Below are 24,890 nucleotides of genomic sequence, written 5' to 3' on the forward strand. Positions count from 1 at the left end.
AACGAAATAATTTAATAGCGGCCCAGACTGTTGAATGCATGGCCACTAATACTGGAGTGATTTAAACTCAGAGAGCTGAAAAGTGTAGAATTGGAAGAGCTTAGATATCTTTGGGGGTGGATTGGGGATTGGAGGAGATTACAAGAATAACAAGAATTAACTTTATTGTCACATGTACTCACTTTAGTACCGTGAAAAGTTTACAAGTCCCCACTTAAGGTACCAAGGTATTTATGTGCAGATTCTTGAGTACAAATTCTTAGGGGAAAAAAAAGTTTAAAACATTCACCAATAAATTAGAAAAATGGAGAAATAAGACTTCAGAATAACAGTCCTCCCAACCTAGATTGCGCTGGCCTTCACCATGAGGCTGAGTCAAGTCCATGCTGAAGCCAGGAGTTCAAGTCCATGCTGGCTTTCACCCAGACATTGCAGATGCTGCCCAAGGATGGTAGGTAAAAAGAGAAAGAAATCTGAAAGAGAGAAAAAAAAGAGCTCTGCTGCCATTTGGAGATGGAGTGGCCATGGCAATGAGAACTTTCAATTTGAGGCTTTGCTTAATCTGGAATCAACGTAGGTCAGTAAATAGTGAAATAATGAGTGAACAGGATTTAATGAGAGTTATGGTGAGTTCTGGGCAACATTAAGAACTGTCCACGTGTGTAATTTAATAGTTATGTCCATTTGTTACAATTAAATGTAAGGGGTTCCAACAGCAGATAAGCTGAGACAGGAAGATTTGGGCAACATTACAGAAGTGGAAATATTATTCTTGGTGATTACAGAGCCATTTTTAAAAAAGTCTCATCTTGAGATCAAATAAGAACAGAGAGATTGTAAACTGTCTGGCTTAATCTCAGACAATTGCACAGGAAGGGATTGGATAGGAAGGGATTGGTATGCTTTCCTGTATTGGTTACAGCATTGAGTATAGGAGTTGAAAGGTCATGTTGTGGCTGTACAGGACACCGGTTAGGCCACTTTTGGAATATTGCGTGCAATTCTGGTCTCCTGCCTATTGGAAGGATATTGTGAAACTTGAAAGGGCTCAGAAAAAATGTATAAGGATGGTGCCAGGGGTGGAGCATTTGAGCTATAGGGAGAGGCTGAATAGGCTGGGGCTGTTTTCCCTGGAGTGTTGGATGCTGAGGGGTGACCTTATAGAGATTTATAAAATCATGTGGGACATGGACAGGATAAATAGACAAGCTCTTTTCCTTGGAGTGGGGGAGTCCAGACTAGAGTGCATAAGTTTAGGGTGAGAGGGGAAAGATATGAAAGAGACCTAAGGAGCAACTTTTTCACACAGAGGGTGAAACGTGAATGGAATAAGCTGCCAAAGGAAGTGGTGAAGGCTGGTACAATTACAGCACTTAAAAGGCATCTGGATGGATATACAAAAAGGAATTGTTTAGAGGGATATGGGCCAAGTGCCGGCAAATGCGACTAGATTAGATTAGCATATCTTGTCGGCATGAATGAGTTGGACTGAAGGGTCTGTTTCCGTGCTATATATCGCTATGACTCCATGACTCAGAAGCTAAGGAGTGGAATTTGTCACAATGCCTTCTTGAATACTTCAGTTGGAAGAAATGGTGTTTCATCAAGTATTGGCTATCAGACAGGGAATTGGCAAGTTAGAAACAGTATAAGAATTAAGAATTGGCAGAGAGGTGGAACTAGGCATCATTCACGTGTGGAAACTGATATTGTTTTACAAGACACTGCCAAGCGAAATAATATAAGTGTGAATAGAGGTTGGTGGAAGCACAAGATAGAACAGTGCAGTTATGAGAAATCATGCTACTGGGGGTGAATCTTTGGTTACAGTTAAATATGTTGGAACCAAATAGAATGTGTACCAGTTGGATGTCAGTGGAGAGGCATTGGAGAAATGGTATGGTCAACCATGTAAAATGTTGCAGACAAATCAAGAAGTACAAGGAAGGATTGTTTATATTGTTAGAGGCATGTAAATATAATCTGTGCTTTAAAAAGGGCACTTTAGTACTCTGAGTCAAAATTCTGATTGTAGTTTTGAGAATGTGTAAGGACTTGGGAGCTGAATGGTTTATTCAAGTATTTAAAAGGAAATGGGACAATAGCTTGGCAGGATGGATGATTCAAGGATTTTTCTTTAATCAAATGAGTGGTATCATCAATTTGATTGACATGGGGGTACAATGCCTGAGGAGACAGAATTGTCAACTTCAGCTAGTGAAAGCAAGAAAAGGAGTTGAGCGGCCAGTAGTTTAGTGTTGATAGGGTTGAGTGAACAGGCAATTGGTCTCATGAACAAATCCAGCTCAAACCTCAGAACGCATGAGAGAAGATCGGAGAGAAACTAAAGGAAGATACATGGTCACGGATACAAAAGGTACAACCTTAAAGAAACCTTGGCCCTGTAGGCTAGTGCAAAGAAGGGATGAGGCTGCTGATCACATTGTCTCAATCTTATTAGCAAAGCGGTACATGATTTCCTAATACTATTGAAGTTGAATATGGAAGAGATAGGAATGAGGGAGTTTAAGAAGATACTTTGTGTTAAGAGTAAAGCCAGAAATTATCTTTGCCATTCAAAATGATCTTGCCCAGTGAGTAATTTGGCAGGATACCAGGATCCGATAGTATTTTGCATGGTACAGACAGATCTGGTGTTCAAATACTAATGTGTGCAGCAACTACATCAATATAAATCCATAGCACATAAAAGGAGTGTGATAAGAGTTGTACCAGGAGATTGGCCATTATTGTATTGGAATTAGGCCATCCAATAAGGCAATTGTAGTTTTATTTCAGAAGAACTTTAACAAGTTGTTGAATTACACTTGTTGAATATTCCCTCATCAACTTATTCTAATCTTTCAAAGTAGAATACTTCCCTTATGTTCTGTCCTTAAGTGCACTGTACTGTGAGATACTGACTTATTAATTATTTCATGGGATAAAGGCATCATCAACGAGACGAGCATTTATAATTTCCCTGGAGGAGATAGTGCTGAACTATGTTCTTAAACTGAAGTCCTTGTCATGCAGGGATAGCCACAATGCTGTGAAAAAGGACTTTGACCCAACAACAGTGAAGGAATAGCAATGTAGTCTCGTCAGGATGATCGTGTGACTTGGAGAATATAAGGAATCCAAGTATCACCTGCGCAGAGCCATTAAGACAGCCAAGGACCAATACCGATCCAAACTAGAAACTCAGATAGACCCCTGGCGACTATGACAAGGACTGAATGACATCACAGATTCTAAAAAGAGACAGTGCAAGGTCGCAGACGATGATACATCCTTCCCAGATCATCTCAATGCCTTCAATGCTCGCTTTGAGCAGAAGTTTGGCAGAGAGGTAACACCTATTTTGACAAGTCCTGACAAACCTATCACAACACTCACTGCATCAGAGGTCAGATCAATTTTCCTTCGTGTGAATCCAAGTGATGGGACCAGACAGAGTACCAGGTCATGCATTCAGAGCATGTGCAGATCAACTGGCAGAGGTCTTCTCAGACATCTTCAACCTCTCCCTGCAGTAGGCCATTATCCCTGCCTGTTTCAAGAGGGTCAACATCATTCCTGTGCCAAAGGCAGCTTATGTAGCATGTCTCGGTGACTACCGCCCAGTGGCCTTAACCATGGTGGTCACGAAGTGCTTTGAAAGGCTGGTCATGGCATTAATCAACTCCAGCCTCCCCACTACTCTTGACCCACTCCAATTTGCCTGCCAGACCAACAGATCCACGTCAGATGCCATATCACTTGCCCTTCATTCCTCCTCAGAACATCTTGATACCAAGAACAGCTACATAAGAATCCTACCCATTGAAGGCTGAACTGTAGTCCCCTCGAGACTGATTACTAAACTTAGTGACCTTGGACTAAGCCCCACTCTCTGCAACTGGATCCTCAGTTTCCTGACCCACAGGCCACAATCAGTGAAGATTGGGAACAATATTTTATCCTCCCTAACAATCAACACTGAAACCCCCCCAGGAGTGCGTACTCGGCCCCCTATTCACTGTATACTCATGACTGCGTCACCAAATACCATTTACAAGTTCGCTGATGGCACCACCATAGTCAAATCAAATCTCAGATGGCGATGAAACAGACTACAGACGGGAGGCGGAAGATGTGGAAAAATGGTGTAGAGAACAACCTAGCTCTCAATGCCAGCCAAACCAAGGAACTCATTATTGACTTTCAGAGGGATGTTACTCATGCCCCCTAACATTAACACCACAGAGGTGGAATGAGTGGAGAGTGTCAAGTTCCTGGGAGTGGTCATCTACAACAAGCTTTCTTGGACTCATGTGGACACACTGGTTACAAAGGCCCAACATCTCTTCTTCCTCAGGCAGCCAAGGAAATTTGGCATGATGGCAAATACCCTTGCCAACTTTTATAGGTGCACTATTGAGAGCATTGGCTGGACATATCACTACCTGGTACGGCAACTGTACCATTCAAATTCAGAGACGGTTACAGAGAGTGGTGAATTCTGCCTGGACATTCACAAAGGCCAACCTCCCATCTATAGAATCCATCTACCAGCCCTGCTGTCAAGGAAAGGCTGCCAGCATTCTCAAAGATTCATCCTAGCCTGGCAATGTTTTTCTGCAACCTCTACCATCGGTGAGAAGGTATAGAAGCCTGAATACACGCAGCAGCCAGTTTTGAAACAGTTTCTATCCTCCTGTTAGAATACTGAATGGACTCTCAAAGATTCGTCTGTACCTGTGGTTTTGGTTTTGCCGTTGTTTACCTATTATTTATTTATCTATGATAATTAACTTTGTCTTGTGAGCAATACAGGCAGATCAAAGCTTTTCATTGTGCCCAGTACACATGACAATAAATTCAATTCAATTCGAGAAGAGCTTCCAGGGTGTGATGGTAGTGCTTTTGTGCATCTGCTGCTCTGTACTTCTGGTGGTACATGTCACAGGTTTGGAAAGTACTGTTGAAGATTTACTAAGCACTGTAGTGCATGTTGATGATAAGGTCCTGCTGCCACTTTCAACATTCACTACTGATGCAAAGAGGCAAATGGAGTTCAGTCAAGTGCACCATTTGGATCTTGATGTTAAGCTTCTTGCATATTGTTAGAGCTACACCCATCCAGGTTAGTGAAGAGTACTCCATTGTGTTCCTCACCTGTGCCAGATAGATTGGTGAACAGGCATGAGGAACAGAGGGAGAGAGTTACTGATTATAGAATCCCATGTTTCTGACTTGCTTCACAGAGTCACAGTATTTATATGGTCAGTTCAGTTTTACACATGGTTCTAGATCAGTGTCAATGATACCATGAGAATGTAGTCTAATTTGCATCTTTGATATACATACACACTTCCAGCATGGGTCAGTGAAATAGCGCAAACCCCTAACTTCATCCTTCCTAACTCATGAGGTCACTTTAATACCTATATACCATTTGTGAAGAGAATCTTGTGGCATAATGGTAGTGTGGATAGAGGTCCGGGCTCAAATACCATCTGCTCTAGAGTTTTAGCAACACTTCTGCAGACTAATTAAAATCTGTGGCCAAGACTTGTTTACCTGTGCAATTAATTTATTTAAAATTAAAAGCTTACATGTGATTTTTACCTGATATGAAACTTGGTGTGCAGGAATGATTAGATTCAATACTGCAATTTTACAAATAAGTTAATTGCAAACCACTTGGCACAGATACCACCTTGTTACAGCCTGATCTATTCCAGTACTTACTGCAACTGTTTGCTCATATTCAATTTTTCTTCTTGTACTGCCTTGTCTTATCTTTTAATATACACTAGTTCATTACTGGTGAGCTAGCAATTACCAAAAATTAGTCAATGATCAGTGAAGAAAAACTGGAGGACTTCAATCTTTGTTAGATGATTAATTGCTGCACAAATACAGTTTATAGGAAATCAAAGGAAATAATTGAAAGGCTTCAAAGCTAATCTGATTTAACAAAATATTCAAAAATATTATTTCAATTTTAAATGAAACTCAACAGCATAGTTACGACTAGTAAAAGGACATAAGACTCAAAACAGCCTTATTCCAAAATGAACACTTTTGGGGTTGAAAAAAAAAATGGACAATTGACCAAGTGACAAAAAAAAACGTGCTATTCAAAAGCTAAATGCTAAACAGACAAAAGTGGGCAAAACTGTACTCCAGGAATTAGTGCTGGGTCCACCGCTGTTCACAATTTATGATAACTTGCATTTGTAAAGCTCCTTTTGGAAAAATATCCCAAAGCATATTACAGAAGCAACAAACAAAACTAATGAAATCATCAAAATTCATGCAAGGTTGAGGATTTAAAGTTGCATGGTAAACAAATCTATTTAAAGCAAAGAAATACGAAGTCAAAACAATCCACAGGAGATGACAACTAGGCAGATGAAATGCAAAAAGTTTTTAATATTGAAAAGCATAAGGCATTACATATTAGTGGCATTACAGCAATAAGATTAACATATGTAGGTTTAATTATTCCCATTCAATTTTTTAAACAACTCAGTTGAAACAGGGAACTTACCAAGTATACGGGATAGCCTCCAACCTACTTAAATGTGCTGCCCTAGTACATTTGTATTTTTAAAAGCACCCTGTTGACCAATGTAAAGAGCAGTAGTACAGATGGCAATGTGACCATTCAATGCCAGAGTTCAGTCCTGGATCAATATAAGTTTGAAATGCCTTTTCACAATTACAATGAAACCTGTGCCAGTGACTGTCCATCAACTGCTGCAATAAAAAGTCACAGAAGCAACAAAACCTCTATCCATTTATGTTATAACAAAATCCATAATGTGATCCCAAAGTTACAATAATTTTAGTTCAATTAAAAACATTAGTATACAATTAATGGAATAAAAACAGAATGCAAGACTAAGAATGTGGACTTTCCTGCCTAATTGACATACAATGGAAGCATACAAATGAATTATTTCAGCACTATTGTTTTAAACTAGAGAATAATTAGGGACAGATAGCAAGCACCAGTAGAGTCCAGAAAAACACTGGAAACACTTGGCTGGTCAATCTACGTGGAGAAGGTAAGGTAAATGTTTTAGGTCTGATCAGTTGTTAGTTTTGTCATTATCCAGATCGGTTAATCTCATTTCTCTTCCTACAGATACTGCCTGACTGGCTGAGTGTTTCCAGCACTCGCTACTTCAGATTTCCAGCATCTGCAATATTTTGCTTTTTGTTTCACGCTTTCCAGTATTAAAAGGGATTCTGGATGGTCATTGACAGGGTTTATTGCATCTATTTACTGCCTTAAACCTATAAGTGTACCGTCATTTTAAAGATGTGGATTAAGGAGTAAAGTCAGAGAGGCTTTGACACAAACTACGAATGAAATTTTGTTTTATTTTTCAAAATACAAATGCATTAACTTAGTCCCTTCAATTTATGAAAGGCCCAATGACAGCAGGAATTGCTGTGTAAATACAGTATCAGTTGAAAAATGATCCAATAATACTAAAGCCAGCAGTCTGGTTGAGTTATGTACAAACCTTTACCAGCAGGCTGGTCAGTTTATTGTATGTGTCCCCTTTCAGCAGATGATTACACCCACCCCCACCCCAAGCTTCCTTCCAGCAGTGCAGTTTCACACGGTTTTGCGTAACCTTGGTCTTGTTAGATGACAGCAAATGACCCAGTATCAGAACTGCAAAAACAAAAATAAATTGTTATTACATTCAGAATACTTCTTATGACCATGGAAATGTGCTTAGTGGAAAATACTTTCAGTACCAGGTACTGCCACTTTTATTTGTCACATATCTGCTTGAAAACATATTTCCTACTCACCAGAACCATGAAAAGAAGGAAACTTAGTATTTCAGATCAGGTTGAAGGCAACAAACTATATGCAGTTGACGTGGAACCAAGACTTTTGCAGAACTTAATCCTCAATGATTAGAAAGGACACCTGGCTTTCCTCAAGAGGCATAGCTGCAAACAGGAATTAGCTACAAGTTGGATTCCACAACTTCCTGGCGTCCTATAATTTTGAATGCTTTTCTCCTTGAAACAATTTTATCTCCATTGGATCTTAAGCATAGAGCATGCAGCAAATTAGGGAGAAAAATGGGAAACAACAGGGAAAGAGAAAGTGAGATAAAAGTACTGGAAATGGAGGCTCCAAGGTATGGAGAAAGGAAAAGGAACACAGAATTATAGTCAGGAGCAAGGGAAACCAAGGTGGGAAGAATGACAGAGAAAGGATTGAGGGAGCGGATGAGAAAAAGACAAGAGGAAGAGGAATAGAGAAGGACAGGAGAAATGGCCAAGGAGAAACTTTTGCAAAAGGTGAACAGAATTGACGGGAGATGGGCAAGTAGAGGACTGATCGTAAATTGGAATACAGCATTGGAAAGGATATCACAAGAGCACAAAGGTGCAATACATAAGTGTAACTGAAATGGAGATAGGTCAAGGAAGAGTAGGTTTTTGGAGCAGATGAACCAGTGAAAACAATGGGTGTGAAATAAACAGGTTGTGGAGAAAGATGGGACAGAGCTGTTTGGAATCACCATTCCTGAAGAAGGGCCTGTGCCCGAAACGTCGAATCTCCTGTTCCCTGGATGCTGCCTGACCTGCTGTGCTGTTCCAGCAATAAAGTTTCAACTTTGATCTCCAGCATCTGCAGACCTCACTTTCTCCTCACCATATGCTTCAAGCGGCTATCAAAATCCTGGTCACATGCATTCTTGGACTAGCAGCCTGGAACGTCCTCACAACCCTGTCTGGAACCCTTACCAAACAAACATTCTTTACTATTGGAAGTGATTGCCAGAAAATAAGAATAGCAAACTCAAAGCGAAATGACAGCAACATGACTGAAATAATATTAAGCAACACAGAATCAAATTAAATTTGAAAGGCGACTGAAATTGACAGACCAAGTAAAAGACACACCGGTCAACACAATGATTACAGGCCGCAAGATTTTTCATTATCCAAGATATGCTAAAAGCAGGTCTTGCATTCAATATATGCTTTGTGCTTGTCACCAATTTCCAGAAGCAGCATTTTTTTCTGATACTATTTATACCATGCCTTAGAATTAGCTCTGATTTTTAAGCTGAACAAAAATCACACTGCTGTCTCGTTAATTCACGACAGCCAGTTAAAACAGAGAAGCTCATGTGTTCTCTCAGCATCAGCTACAAAAGGAAGACATTTAGGATTTGTTTAACCCCTGAATGACACAAATGAGCTCTTAAAGGTTTAAGAATTCAAAGATCCTGAAGAATACACGAAACTGGAAGAATATCCATGGGAAATTCCACTGTAGTCCTTTTGCTGTTTGGAAAAGTGAAATATTAAAAGTTAATATAGCAGTGATCTTGAAGTTTAATGTATAAGACAGGCTTTGAGACACCATTTTAAATATAACTCCAAATAGTACCGAGAGAGAGAGGAGTGGGAGGCGGGCAGAGAGAGGGAAGTAATGTTCTCAGAGTCAGGGAAAGGAAACCTAGCTGAACGACTGCTGTACTGAACCTGCAGTGCTATAAAAATGAAACAAGAAATCTTCATCCCAGAAACTCTGATCTGTGGGAGAAATCTCCAGCTATTCAACTACAAAACTAATTGAAAAGTTAGTCAGGGTTCAATGCTTGCAAAATCTTTCACCTTTGAAAAATAATTTACACGCATATTACAAGTCTGTAATAATAGATTTAGCAACTTTCATTTTTAAAAGTATCTTCTATACATACCTACTTTAAATCCTTGTTTTTGCATGTAAGTCTCATTTCAATAACTGAGTAGCTGTCAATCATTGGGTAATGAAGCAACTTCTATTTAAGACTAAAGCGTTGCTAGTTATTTGAAATTAAAAATCTAAAAGATGTCTAAGTGAGCTATATAAATTTGCAGTTTATGAATCACTGATATCACACTTGATGTAGTCATAATAAAAGTTAGAAGTATATGAAAATGTACATCATTTGCTTGACTGGGTTCAGCTGCAACATCAATCAAACTGCTTGAAGCCATCCAAAACGGTTTGCTAAATTAACAACCCTATGAACATGTCAATATTCAACACTTTCACCACAGGTGACGAGCAAAAAGACAATGCCAGTAGTGAAGTTAGAATACCGTCTTCAAATCTCTCACCGTTCTGACTTGGGAATAGGAGGCGGCGATTCAACTTAAGCCTATTCTACTTAATTAAATCTTAGCAAATCTATACTGAAACTCCATTTCCTGATTTGGGTCCTAATCTCTCAGTACCCTTGCCAAAACAAAACTCTGGTTTGTAACATCCAATATCTGTTGAATGCAGAGCAGGCTCGAAGGACTAAGTGCCCTATTCCTGCTCCTAATTCTGTTTGTACAATAACTGTCCTAGCCTCAACAGCTTTTTGAGAATTTTTCAGTAACTTGTGAAAGGTAATGAATATGGCCTGTGACGTCCATATCCAGAACAAATAAAAGCTGGAGTCATTGGGCTAGTTCAGCACACTTCCGTTTTAATGAAGTCACCGCACAGAATAAAAGTAGTGATGCTTAAAAAATGTTCATCTAAAACGAGAAGTCAAACACATTTGAGGAACTCATTTACCAAGAAACAAAAACCACCAACTGCAAAATAAGGTCTTCGCAAAAACTACTGAATCGAGATAACTTATGCAATGTTGACAGACCTAGCAACTACACACCAGGGAGCAATTAAGTCACAGTTTTCCAGCTTTTGTAATTTGTGTAACACAACCATAGAAAGCAGGCAAATACTATCCTATAAAATTTGCTGGTTTAGATGGGGAAAGACAGGAAAGACTCACATTTTTGAGGAACTCTTCTGCAACAATGCGAGCTCTGGCATTTAATGACAGTTTCATTTCGCTGACTTCCTTGTCAATCTCCTCCATGAAATGAATGACAAAGTCAACCAGTTTATGTTTGTACATTTGTTCAGTATGGAAGTTGGTGATCAGGAAACTGATGTCATAGCCCTGTCAGGAAAGATAGAACAGACAGAGACAGTATTTATTAAAGACAGTGACATATTCAACTTTATCCAGCAATTCAAAGGGGACAGGATGGTTACAAAACAAAAAATAATTGGTGACTTCCCTTGACATATTTTCACACAATTTAAACATTAAATTTGAGCTGGGCTCCAGAAATTTCCTATCTTGATACATTTCTGCCATTAATCTTGCAAAGCCTTTGGTGAATCTCATTCTGATCAAGATGAGACTTAATTTCACGGAGGCTGGGTTCAAAACCACATTCAAAAGAGGAGAACTTGTAGCACAACCTAGTTGCATCACCCATATATTCAATAAGAAACATTCAGCTGCACATGCTAAAAAAGATTAATTTATCTTCAGTATTTGTTACTCACAATTGTGGCATATGTAAAGACCACATTCTACTATCCCATTAAGATAGTGAAGTGTTTCAAGCTCAGCACTGACACGAGACCTAATGAAGTCAAATGACATGTCATGAAAAATAGGCAAGCAAAACTCCTGCCTTCCTCCATCAATTAAGAACATAAGAACTTGGAGCAGGAGTAGGCAATTCAGCCCCTTGAAACTGCTCTGCCATTTAATATGATCATGGCTGATCTCATCTTAATCTCAACTCCACATTCTCCTTTAGCCCATTACTAATTAAGAATCTGTTTATCACCACCTTAAATAAAATTTACTTGATGTCCCAACATCCGCTGTACTCAAGGATAGCAAAGTCCACATATTTGTGATCCTTTCCTCATTTCCATTTTAAATCTGCCACTCCTTAGCCTAAAATTAACTGTTGTTCTAGATTGCTCCTCAAGGGGAAATATCTGCTCTACATTGACTTTCCTTTACCATCCTACATAGCTCAATTAGATTTCCTCATCTTTCTAAACTCAAGTATAGACCTGAACTAATTGATATAAATGACAAAATGGATCCAGCACCGATCCTTATAGCACATCACTGGTCATAGGCCTCCAGTCCAAACAGTAATCCTCCACCACCACCCTGTCTCCTACCTTTGAGCAAGCTATGTATCTAAATGGCTAGTACTCCCTGTACTCAATGTGATCTAACCTTGCTAAACAATCTCTCATAAGACAAGCCTTTCACTGAAGTCAATCTCGTGAACCTTTTCTGAACTTGGCTCCAATGCAATTACACGTGTCCAAAACTGTATACAGTACTCTGGATGTTGTCTCACCAATGCCTTGTACAACTGCAACAACACTTCCCTGCTTTTATACTCTGTTCCTTTAACAATAAATGCCAAATTCCATTTGCCCAGCTTTACCTGCATGAACTTTTTAGTACTGCGACCACTAGGACTTATAACAGCACACAAACCAACAGCCACTCTCAGACAACTCAGCAAAACGAAGGACCCGATACCCAGCATGAGCAAAACTAACGTAGTGTACAAAATCCCATGCAAGGTACCGGCCACTACAGCGGAAAGCTGAAACTGACAACCGGAAGTGGCAGGGACAGGCCACTATAAATGCCGGAGGAAACACCACAGAAGCGCTTCACAGGAGGCTCCCAAGCACTGAGGATGCCACCTAGACAGGGGACGAAACGTTTACAACAAAAACTTCCAGCTCGGCGAACAGAACCACAACAACGAGCACCCGAGCTACAAATCATCTCTCAAACTTTACTCCTAGTTTTATTCAGTATTTTTTCCCCCGTTGATGGTAATTGTTTTGTATTCCCCCTTTTATATAAACTCTGCATTACCCGTTACTAGTGAAATTATTTCGGCATCCTCCAGCATGAAAAGTAAGGCAAAATATCAATTGTGTCTGTTTTTATGTTCCCAATTTTGAACCTCCCAGTCTCACCCTCCAAGGGACCAACATTCATTTTAGCCACTCTTCCTTTATACATACTTACAGAAGCTTTTGCTGTTATATTTTAATTTTATATTTTGTGCTAGCCTTCTTTCCTAATTAACCTGTGCTCTTTTTATTAGTTTCTTTTAGCAACCCTTTGTTGGCTTTTAAAAGTTTCCCAATCCTCCAGCCTGCCACTGATGCTTGCGGATATGGTATACCTTAGTTTTTACCTTTACACTATGATTAACTTCCTTGCTTAGTCCTGGAGGTTTTTTTTTCCTCCCTTACAATCTTGCCTCCTCAGTGGAATGTAGTTTAGTTGGAAGGAATTGAATATCTCCTTAAATGTCTGTCATTGTTAGAGGAGCAGTACATCATAGGCATAATATTGAATGCTACTTGAAAGAAACACGAGAGAGTAAATAGAACACAGAATATATTCTGGGTGGGGGACTTCAATATCCATCATGAAGAATAGCTTTGTAACAACTGACTGAACTTGTTTCTTCAAAGGATATAACTGAGCCTGAAGTGACCCTGACTATTTTAGAGGCATCTCCACAATTGACTACTGTGCAACCTTTGTGGAGACAAAAAAAAACTGCCTTCACCTGGAGGATGGGATCATATGAAATAGGATTGAAATAGTTTGCTCCATTATTCACCTAAATCCTGGCTTATCTTCTATCTGTAAGCCATTTTTCCCTGTAGTATCTCTATTTCCCTGAATGGATTTAATATTTGGAAATTTATCAATCACTGCTTTGAACATACTCAGTGACTGAGCTCTCACACCTCTATGGGTTAGAGAATTCCCAAGCTTCACCACCAAGGGAATAATTTACTTCCCAGCTCAGGCCTAAATAGCCTAGCTTTTATTCTGAGACTGTTCTTGAACCTGCAAATTCCATACCCACCCCCCCCAACCAAGATAAACATGCATCCTGCAGTTACCTTGTCAAGCACTGCTACAGCCTTTGAGATCATCTCTCATCCATCTAAATTCTAGACAATGCAGGCACAGACTCCACAAACGATCATTACCAGATAATCCCACCATCCCAGGATCTCAATTGGTGAAAGTCTGTCACAGTTCAATGGAAAGTAGGTCCTTTATTAGGTAAAGAGATAAAAACATACAATACATACAATAAATCTATACTATAGACCAGGTGCAGTCTCAACAAGGTACGACATAACTACAGCAACATATCTCTATTCTTATACTCAAATTAATTTGTATTAAAGGCCAAAATACTTTCCTAATTGCTTATTGCATTTTTATATCAGCACTGTAACTCATGAGCCAAGGTCTCTTTGGATATATTTCCCAATCTCTCACCACTGCAGAAATGTTCTGCACTTACCACTTATGACCACTTATCCACATTATATTCCATTTGCTAGGTCTTGCCCACTCAATCTGTCTAAACTCTTGAATCCTCAATTCACATTTTCATCTTGCTTTTTTTTAAAAAACAAATGAACTAGAAATATTACATTTGTTCCCCACATTCAAATAACTGATATGGATTGTAAAGAGCTAGAGCCTAAGCATTCATCATTGCAGTATGCTGCAAGTCATTGTCTAAGCTAAAAATGACTCATTTGGTTTATTTTGCTTAACCTCTAGTGTGGTAAGTCATTGAAAGCCTTGAAAATAAAAAGTACACCCCATACATTGGTTTCACATTACCCATTCTTCAGTTACATCCTCAAAAACTCCAACAGATATTCATATTGATTTTGTCCAGTCTTACCCTTTTTTTTTGGTTTAAGTGCCTAGTTATCACATCCTTGTAATAAGATTCTAGCCTTACGACTGATGTCAGACTAACAGGTCCATTGATCCTAGTTTTCTTTTCTCCTGCCTACTTCCTACGTTTGCTACTTTCCAATTTGCAGAATATTGCAAGATGACCAACATATCCACCACTTCTACAGCAACACATTGGGATGCAGAACGTCAGATCAAGGGGATTAATCAAATTTCAGTCCCACTTTCTCGCAGTACTTTTTGTTTTTAAAATATACTGATATTAACTTCTCAGTTCCACAATCTCACTAGTAGCTTGCTTCTTGCTTCTCTAGTATTTCCATGAAGTTTTTTGTATCTTCCTCCATGAAGACAAAGTATTTGTTTAGCTTCTCCACCATTACAAACTTTGTTTCTGCCCTATAGTGGTCGCACCGATGTCTTTGCTAACCTTTTCTTTTACATACCTACAGAAGATATTATAGCCAATTTTTATTTCTTGCTAGTTTACTTTCGTATTCTATTTTCTACTTTAGTTCCTAGGACCTCCTTTGTTAATATCTAAAAATGCTCTGAATCTTCAGGCTTATAAAGTTTCCAAAAAAAAATTGTATGTCCCTTCCTTTGATTTAATAAAATCTTTAACTTGTCAGCCATGGTTGGATCACTTTTGCTGCTGAGTTTTTCTGCACCTCAAAAAGAATGTATATTTGTAGTCAACTCTATTAATTCCTAAATGCTGGTTGATTCCCATTATTGGGAAACTATATTAAAAGGAGTGAAAACAATCTATTGTCCCACATAGCTTCCCTCACCAAGACTCTAGACTCAGATTGAACTGTACTACTTTTGAACTCAACATAAAATTGTCAGGTGATGGCCACTCTTCCCTAGAAGCTTCTTTATAAGATTAGTTAACCTTCTGTCATTGCCCAGTACCATATGTAAAGTAGAAAGGAGGGATCATATCTGTTTGCACTATTAATTCATCTACCATACAATGAATGTTGTGTGCATTAAGATGAGTTAAACACTATCATTTATAAACATAGAACAGTCCAGTACATCACAGCACAGGCCCTTCAGCCCTTGATGTTGTGCCAGACTTTTATCCTATTCGAAGATCAGGCTTTGTGCATGGGAAATTATGTCTCACAAACTTGATTGAGTTTTTTGAAGAAGTAACAAAGAGGACTGATGAGGGCAGAGCAGTCGATGTGATCTATATGGACTTCAGTAAGGCATTCGGCAAGGGTCCCCATGGGAGACCGATTAGCAAGGTTAGATCTCATGGAATACAGAGAGAAATAGCCATTTGGATACAGAACTGGCTCAAAGGTAGAAGACAGAGGGTAGTGGTGGAGGGTTGTTTTTCAGACTGGAGGCCTGGAGTGCCACAAGGCTCGAGGCTGGGTCCTCTATGTTTTGTCATTTACATAAATGATTTGGATGCGAGCATAAGAGGTACAGTTAGTAAGTTTGCAGAAGACACCAAAATTGGAGGTGTAGTGGACAGCGAAGAGGGTTACCTCAGATTACAACAGGATCTGGACCAGACGAGCCAATGGGCTGAGAAGTGGCAGATGGAGTTTAATTCAGATAAATGTGAGGTGCTGTATTTTGGGAAAGCAAATCTTAGCAGGACTTATATACTTAAGGGTAAGGTCCTAGGGAGTGTTGCTGAACAATGACCTTGGAGTGCATGTTCATAGCTCCTTGAAAGTGGAGTCGCAGGTAGATAGGATAGTGAAGAAGGCGTTTGCTATGCTTTCCTTTATTGGTCAGAGTATCAAGTACAGGAGTTGGGATGTCATGTTGCGGCTGTACAGGACATGGTTAGGCCACTGTTGGAATGTTGCTTGCAATTCTGGTCTCCTTCCTATCAGAAATATGTTGTGAAACTTGAAAGGGTTCAGAAAAGATTTACAAGGATGTTACCAGGGTTGGAGGATTTGAGATATAGGGAGAGGCTGAACAGGCTGGGGCTGTTTTCCCTGGAGCATTGGAACCTGAGGGATGACCTTATAGAGGTTTACAAAATTATGAGGGGCATGGATAGGATAAATAGGCAAAGTCTTTTCCCTGGGATCGGGGAGTCCAGAACTAGAGGTCATAGGTTTAGGGTGAGAGGGGAAAGATACATATATATAAAAAAAAAGACCCAAGGGGCAACTTTTTCACGCAGTGGGTGGTGGTACGTGCATGGAATGAGCTGCCAGAGGACGTGGTGGAGGCTGGCACAATTGCAACATTTAAGAGGCATTTGGATGGGTATATGAATAGGAAGGGTTTGAGGAGATATGGGCCGGGTGCTGGAAGGTGAGACTAGATTGGGTTGGGATATCTGGTCGGCATGGACGGGTTGGACCGAAGGGTCTGTTTCTATGTTGTACATCTCTATGACTCTAAGTGTGGAGCATAAATTTATCTGCTGGTGCACTTTTGTTTGAAAGACACCGACTATATACTACCATATATATTAAGTCCCTTATTGCTATCTTGCTCCTTGCCCTTTCTCTTTATCACATCTTTCATCACCTGATTCCTTACCCGCACTGTTTCGTTTAAAGCTACTGCCCTAGTTATACAACTTGCTAGAATACTGGTCAGGGCACAGTTAAATCCCCATAGTACGTCCCTTTTCCCAGCACAGAATCACTATTCCAAGCATCAATCATGCAGTGTTGATCAGATTTTGAATTTCAAGAGTATCCATGAGGTGCCATCAGCAGAATTCCACTAAAAAAAATCAGTCACCTTGTAGCCTTGCAGATTCCTTTGCTCAACCAATAAAATGAAGACAAAAATCCAATGATAGTTCAATAAGAAGTCTAAGGGAGCTTGACAGGAGCATTACATACACCTAAGTATAATGGTGAAACTACAACACACGACTAATGAATATTAAATTGAAGGCAGTATGCTATAGAGATCCAGCCAATCCCACAAGTAATTTAAAAATTCAGCACTTCTGCTAAATTCTAAGGTGAGTTACTTGTATTCTGACTCTAAAATCCTTTCACCATTTACAAGGCACAACTCAGGAAAGTGACAGAATACTTTCCACTCATACAGGTTTGCACAGCTTCAGCTATAGTCAAACTCAACACAGGCCAGGACAAAGCAGACTTCTACCTCAAATATTTGTTGCCTCCACAAACGATGTGCTGCAGTTGCATTTGACATTGTCTACAAGATGTAATATGGTAACTTATGGCCATCAAGAACATTCACAAACCCATTCACGCATGACCATGGACAGCGAGTGCAAGGGCACACTACCAGCCACAAGTTCTTCTCTAAGTCACAGTGACTTGGAAATATATTACATAAAATCCATGAACTCCTTAGATATGATAAAAGGTGTACCTTCAGGACCTGCAATGTAGCAGCAGAACACTGTTCATCACCTTTGAGGTTAATTAGGGATGGGCTATAAATGTCACTTGTCAGCAACATTCATAATCTAACATAAAAGTATTGAAGTTTGATGTCTCAATTATAAGCTTTGATAGTGTATAGGACATGATCTAGGCAGAGAATGGTGCCCAAGTCTGTTTCAAACCAGCGGACTGGTTGAAATCTGTTGATACATGCCTGCCCACCCTTTCTCTCAGTACCTTAACACATCACCAATGGGGTCCTGAATTGTCCAAGGGAAGACAATAGAATTTCTTTAAGTTTCAAACAGGGGCTGAAAGAAAGAGGATCTGCAAGCAATAATACGCACAATGTTTTGATTAAACTAGAGTTTAGATTTTTGACCAAATAATCATGCTAAATGGAGTAAAATAGTATGATGCATTCATGGACGTCCCGAATGAAGCATGGAAAAGATTTTGGTGAAGATTTGTAGTTCAGGTTGTAAGTTTGCTTGCTAAGCTGGTAGATTTGTTCTCTGACATTTTGTCACCATGCTAGGTAACATCATCAGCAAGCCTCCAATGAAGCACTCATGTTCTGTCCTACTTGCTATTAATTTGTCTTGGTCTGTTGTGGTGGGTGATATCGCTTCCGGTTCTTTTTCTGAGAGGTTGGTAAATGAGGGCCAACACACTGCAGCACCCAGGGATTACAAGAAGCTGAGAAAAAACACTTATACAAAGTATTCAGGAACAACAGGTACCTGATGAGTGTAGTCCGCTCATTCCTTCACAACAGATTAAACAAGACAACAACACACCCAGAGTCTCTTGCCACCCTGCCATACGTTAAAGACGTCTCAGAGATGATGACCAGACTACTCCAGCTCCTTGGCATCATGGTAGCCCAGACAAACCTATCACTATATAAACAGCTCCTGATGAATTTAAAGGACCCTGGTACCAACAACCAGCAAAACAAATGTCATATTCAAAAATAGCCTGCAAAGACGGCAAGAAACATTATTTTGGACAAATGGGCAGGAAACTAGCCACTGGGATACATGAGCACCAACTAGCCACTAAAAGACATGACCAACTATCACTAGTATCCATACGCACAGATGAACAAGGAGACCAGTTCGACAGGGACAATATATCCATCCTGGGACAGGCTAAACAAAGACACACACGGTAATGTCTAGAGGCCCGGCATTCAAACTGGAACTCCATTAACAAACATCGATTTGAACCCCATTTACCAACCTCTCAGAAAAAGAATTGGAAGTGATGTCACTCACCACAACAGACCAAGACAAATAAACAACAAGTGGGACAGAACGCCAGCGCTTCATCAGAGGCTCACTGATGATGTTACCTAGCATGGTGACAAAACATCTGAGAACAAATCTATCAGCTCAGCAAGCAAACTTACAACCCAAAATATTACTATATTCTGCAGGGGAGGCACTGAGAGCAGATGGAGAACAAGACAAACACAGGGTATCCACAGATCAGTGGACTCCAAGTGCCCTCAGGTCCTCAACACTATCAAAGACAAGTACAGCAAAAATAAGTCTTAAACAGTTAATTGCATTTAACTATATATTGGTATTACCTCAACAGCTTTCCTCCGGAGAATGAAGAAATTCTCTGCTCTCATCATCATAAATCTCATGAACTTATGACAAAGGATCTTTTCAATCTCATCTGCCTGTAAATGGAAATAAAACTTGAACAGGTACAATTTCTAACCTTTCTACAGCCAAAGACTGGAGGTACACTTTTAAAGTAGTGATGTTTTTGAGGGAAGTTTTTATAAACACACACAGTAGCACATGTGGAATTACCAACATACCCACTGAAAACATTTTGTAGGATGCTGCAGAAGGGACAAAAATCTAGTTCAAATCTGGTATGTTAAAACAAATAGGAATAATATGCCACATGTTTATAAAGATATATTTTTCTCCAAAAAAAAAGGAAGCATTCGTAACAGGCTGGAAAATCAACACCTTGTCTCCATAAAACCAATTTTCGCTGACCACCACGGCTCAGATGTTAACCATCACAGGACGCCATTTGGCCCATTGTGTACACACCAAAGATCTGACTACATTAAACCCATTTTCCATCTTTTGGCTCACAGCCCTAGAGGTAATGGCAATGCAAGAGAGTATCTAACTACTAAAATGTTGAAAGGTTCTGACTCCATGTTATTTCAGGCAGTAAGCTTTAGATTCCTGGAACAGTTCTGAATGAAAAAAACGTTAACTTCAACTCTCCTCTCAGCATTCTGCCTCAGTTAGAGTCCTACAGCATGGAGATAGGCTTTTGGCCCAAACTGGTCCATGCCATCCAAAGTGTCCACTTACACTCACCCAATTTCCCTGCACTTGGTCCATATCCTTCTCAAGCTTTCCTATCCATGTATTTGTATAAATTCCTTTTAAATGTTTTTAATGTACCCAACTTAACCACTTCTGCTTACAGCTAATTCCATATGTGTACCACTTCTGTAAAAACAAATTTGCCACTCAGGTTCCCTTCTATTCTTTCCCCTATAGTCCTCGAATCCTCAACCCTGGGAAAAAGACTAACTGTATTCACCCTATTGATGCCTCTCATGATCTTATACACTTTTATAAGATTCCCCCTCAATCTCCTGCACTCTAAAAGAAAAAAAACTTAGTTTGTCCAATCTCCCTATAACTCAGACCTTCGGGTCCTGGCTACATCCTCGTAAATTTCTTCTGCACTCACTGCAGTTTAATAACATTCTTCTCATAGCAAAGTGATCAAAATTGAACACAATCCTCCAAGTGCGACCTCAACGTCCTGTACAACTGCAACATATCCTAACTTCTATACTTGATGTCCTGACTGATGAAGGCCAGTGTGCTAAAAGCCTTGCTCACTGTCCTGTCTACCTGTGACTCCATTTTCAAAGAACCATGCACCTGAACTCCAAGGTCTCTCTGTTCAACTACACTTAAGGCCCTGCAATTCACCATGAAACTCCTACCTTGATTTGATTTTCCAAAATGCAAGAGCGCACACTTATCAATAGTAAATTCCATTTGCCATTTCTTGGCCTACTTCCCCAGCTGATTTTGGTTCTGCCGCAGTTTCCAATAACCCTCCTCACTGTCCATAATACTGCTTATTTTAGTGCCATTTGCAAATTACTAACCATGCCTTGTACATTCTCATCCTCTTGTCTTAAAATCTACATTCCTGTGGTTATTGACCAATCTACTAATAAAGTGCCTTCCTATCAACCCTCAATCTTGTGTTTCTCAGGTCCCATTTCAACCTTTGCTGCTCCAAAAGGAAACCAATTCTAGCCTGTCTAATCTTTCCTTATTGCTAAAACCAAGCATCCTAGTAAATCTCTTCTGTGATATCTTTAGTGCAATCATATCTTTCCTGTAATTTAATCACCAGAACTGTACACCATACTCCAGTTGTAGCCTAACCAGCACTTTTTAAAAGAGTTCCAGCATAACTTCCCTGCACTTGTATTCTATCCCTTGACTAATTAAAAAGTATTGCATATGCCTTCTTGACTGCCTTATCCACCATCCCTACTACCTTCAGGGATCTGTGGAATTGCACGCCAAGATCCCTCAGATCTTCTGTACTTCCATGAATCCTAACATTAATAATATATTCCATTTGGCCTTGCTGGACTAATTTCTTTCTTAATAAACCTGTGTTTCCTCTGCTTTCCAAGTTCTCATGTTTTAATTTATAATTCCACCTTAACTCCCACCCAACTCTTCTGAATTACTTGCCAGGATCCCATCTGTGTGTTAATCTAACGAGGTGACCTAAAATTCTGCTCCAGGAAATGAATGGAAAATGTTATTTCACAGATTAGGTGTTATGTTGCAGAAGGGGGCCAATCAGTCCACTGTACCTGCCCCGGATCATTAATTGAGCATCTACCATGCTCCTCCTTTTTCCCCATACCCAATTCCAAATCTTACTAACAACAAATACAGTCTAAAAGCCAAATGAGATACTGACCTGTTTGATTGCAATGCTGACTCGTACAGAATTTATTGAGCCCTCAATGAGGACTTTCTCCTTCTCATTCCTGCTGATGATCAAGGGCTGCAACAGCAGCTCTTTACTGCTCCTATCATGGGTCAAGAAAACATGCATTACTATCCCATACTTAGAATGCATCCGAGGGCTTTTCAATTATTTAGTGCCCCAGCACTAAATTTGTTTTGCATATAAGTGCATTGCTAGCAATCATCTTAAAAGTTATATACAGATTATATGCTTTCTGTTGCACTTTCCACAGAAAATCCAAAACTAAACATATTCAAATTTATCCCTAGAGTCAGAAAATTATACTGAATTTTTTCTTGCCCCCCTCAACTCCCTAGATGATGCTTAGTGAAAACTGAAAATTAACCCAAATATTTAGCTACCAAGTATGCCCTACCTCACTTCCACTTCAGGTTTATTATGGCGCTCCACAACTTGTGATGAGAAGTTTTCCAAGCAGAGTGCAGCTTGAAGTGTGGCACGGACTGCATTCAGGTACGGACGGAGTGTTGCCTTTTGAAAGGAGAGATAAACAAAGTAATAAAGCTTAGAAGACCATCTGGGCAATTGCAAGGACTACATCCATATTGGAAATATCCCATTTTAATCTGTACATTAAAATTTATTTCATTACAAAACATTTGTTAGGACAAGTATAGTGTCATGGATGACAGCTCTCAGGATAGTGGACTATGTCATTTCATTATTTCCCTTTAACTAATGGGCAAAGTCTACTATCAGGAGAAAGTGAGGACTGCAGATGCTGGAGATCAGAATCGAAGAGTGTGGTGCTGGAAAAGTATAGCCAGTCAGGCAGCATCTGAGAAGCAGGAGAATCAACATTTTGGGCATAAGCTCTTCATTAAGGCTTCATTCACTCCTGATGAAGGGCGTATGCCCGAAACATCAATTCTCCTGCTCCTTGGATGTTGCCTGACTGGCTGTGCTTTTCCAGCACCATACTCAATATCTACTATCAGTAATGGTGAACAAAAATAAAATTAAGTAAACCAAACTATACAGCAATACTGGACAGCCAGCTAATCATAGTTAAAGCACAGAAAATAAATAATAGTGGTTTGAGTAGCTCTAGTTAATCTACAGCAAGCACCTATTTGTAAACTAGGTTCAGGCACAATTGCTAAATATACCACACCCACTCCACTTTAAACTCATCTGTCACAAAACACTGACCAGCAAGACAGTCAACACATGTATGGTGGTATACACTGAGCACCATGGGAGAAAACCCAAAAGTAAATTGAATCCTACCATTTGTTGACCATATATGATTTTAACTCCTTTATGTTAATTTGGGTGACAGGTTCTTCCCCAAAGGCCTTTAATGAACTAATGGAGTCAGTATTTTTTTAAATCAGTATAAGCATTATTACCATTTTTTTTAAAAAGAAAATCAAATTCAACTTCTCAAACTGCTATAACGAAATTTAAAGAAACTTTTTCCCCCGCCATGGCTTCTAATTGCTACACTAGTAATTGAACATGCTACCACACAAGTAAAGCATGCACTTCACATGGGAAACTTGTCTGATTACTCAGAAATTCACACCTAGAACTTGAAATAGAAAATTAACTCATTATAATTCAACTTTAATAAGATATTTTTGCCAAAAGCAGCATCATGTTATGTGAATACAGTAATAACTGAAAAGTAACAGAACATAATGCCATATATAACTTCTATTGCGTGCGCTCCCTCAACCTCGTACAAGTTTCAAGGAAAGTACAGACTTTACATCTATATACAATCCTGTAAAAGAAGCAGAGTCAAACACTAAACCGCAAACAACCTTGACAAGGCATGCAGCCCCCACTGACAGCCCTAAGTCAGAACATGGAATAAGGTGGCCAAGTGAAAAGTTCTCGGACAAGAAACACTGGCTGCAATCAGGAATCAGCAACTTGGCAGGTACCAAAAACTAGAAAGAGGCCCACAATCAATGCCTTCCCTTCCTCATCTCCACTGAGGAGGATGCGGGGGCGCGACTGGGTCAAAGAATGCCGTATGTAAGGCATTCCTAATGGAAAGCAGAGGAAGAGTACCACGGTCGACTATTCAATATAGAGAGCGCGGTGCAGCAGCCGGCCCAGCCCGGATATCAATCAGTTCAGCCCTGGCCCAGTGACAGGAAGCGCTGGGTGTGGAGCTCTCCCCTGTCCTCGGGGAACGGGTGGGGCCTTGATACCGCTTGAAGCCGTTACTCCGGCTGACTCCGGAGCTCCCAATTATTTACCCCGCCACCCCTGTCCGTACTCCCAGCCGGAGTGAGCCCACCGCCCTGTTTGCCCCCATCCCATTCAGGGACCCTCTCCGCGCTGTCCCCCCCATTCACTTACCATCGTCTCCCCGGAAGGCGGAAACGTTCTCGGCGCGTGCGCAGCCGTGCCTCTGCTCACCCCTCCCCAACCCGCTGCAGGATGACTACACTGCGAAGTGGAGGAGGGGGCGATAGGCACTCATTCTAATGTTTCATCGTCGTTTCTTTGTTGCAGTTCCAATCAGATATCATTGACAGAAGTTGCTTAACTTTGTTTATCCAAATAAAACTTTATTTCCTGTTCCTTAAGCTTTTGAAGCAGCCTAAATGAACACAGTTGTTAATTTTACACCCCTCAAAGTCGTATCGACTTCACACACCCTGGATTAGGTGAACTTTTAACATTTACCTTGTCGTAAGCATGAATTTTATTTTCATATTATTTACATGCAGCTGCAAAACAAATAAAGTGAAATATTTGAAACATTATTGATCTAAACAACTGGTCTTTCCCAGCAGAAGCACGTAACGAATGTTGTATTATATATCCTTCCCCCCTCCTCTGCTTGTGACATTGGGCTGGTCCAAAGGCGCCG

At 40.0% G+C, this 24,890-nt stretch overlaps 1 protein-coding gene across 2 annotated transcripts; it reads right to left on the reverse strand.

Annotated features, from left to right (window-relative positions):
* Positions 1–6,403: 6,403 nt before the first annotated feature.
* On the reverse strand, positions 6,404–24,470 carry arpc4 (actin related protein 2/3 complex, subunit 4). Of its 2 annotated transcripts, none has more exons than XM_043707827.1 (6): positions 24,374–24,470; positions 22,413–22,528; positions 21,986–22,097; positions 19,572–19,667; positions 10,812–10,982; positions 6,404–7,681 (listed from the first exon to the last, which is right to left on the reverse strand). In XM_043707827.1, the coding sequence occupies exons 1-6, from the start codon at positions 24,374–24,376 to the stop codon at positions 7,676–7,678; spliced, it is 504 nt and encodes a 167-aa protein (XP_043563762.1). In that variant the 5' UTR covers positions 24,377–24,470; the 3' UTR covers positions 6,404–7,675. The 2 variants fall into 2 exon arrangements, with proteins under 2 accessions (XP_043563762.1, XP_043563763.1); XM_043707828.1 differs by lacking the exon at positions 24,374–24,470 and adding an exon at positions 23,288–23,310.
* Between the last annotated feature and the right edge of the window lie 420 nt (positions 24,471–24,890).

This window comes from Chiloscyllium plagiosum, chromosome 18 (genome assembly GCF_004010195.1).
Source record: "Chiloscyllium plagiosum isolate BGI_BamShark_2017 chromosome 18, ASM401019v2, whole genome shotgun sequence".
NCBI classification, from domain to species: domain Eukaryota; kingdom Metazoa; phylum Chordata; class Chondrichthyes; order Orectolobiformes; family Hemiscylliidae; genus Chiloscyllium; species Chiloscyllium plagiosum.

What these genes read in the sequence shown, in the direction of transcription:
- arpc4 (XM_043707827.1), bottom strand. An exon ending in AAACCTGAAGTGGAAGTGAG is followed by an intron (nt 22,098 to 22,412) that starts GTAGGGCATACT and finishes GACCCATGATAG; the next exon opens with GAGCAGTAAAGAGCTGCTGT. An exon ending in TCAGCATTGCAATCAAACAG is followed by an intron (nt 19,668 to 21,985) that starts GTCAGTATCTCA and finishes TTCCATTTACAG; the next exon opens with GCAGATGAGATTGAAAAGAT.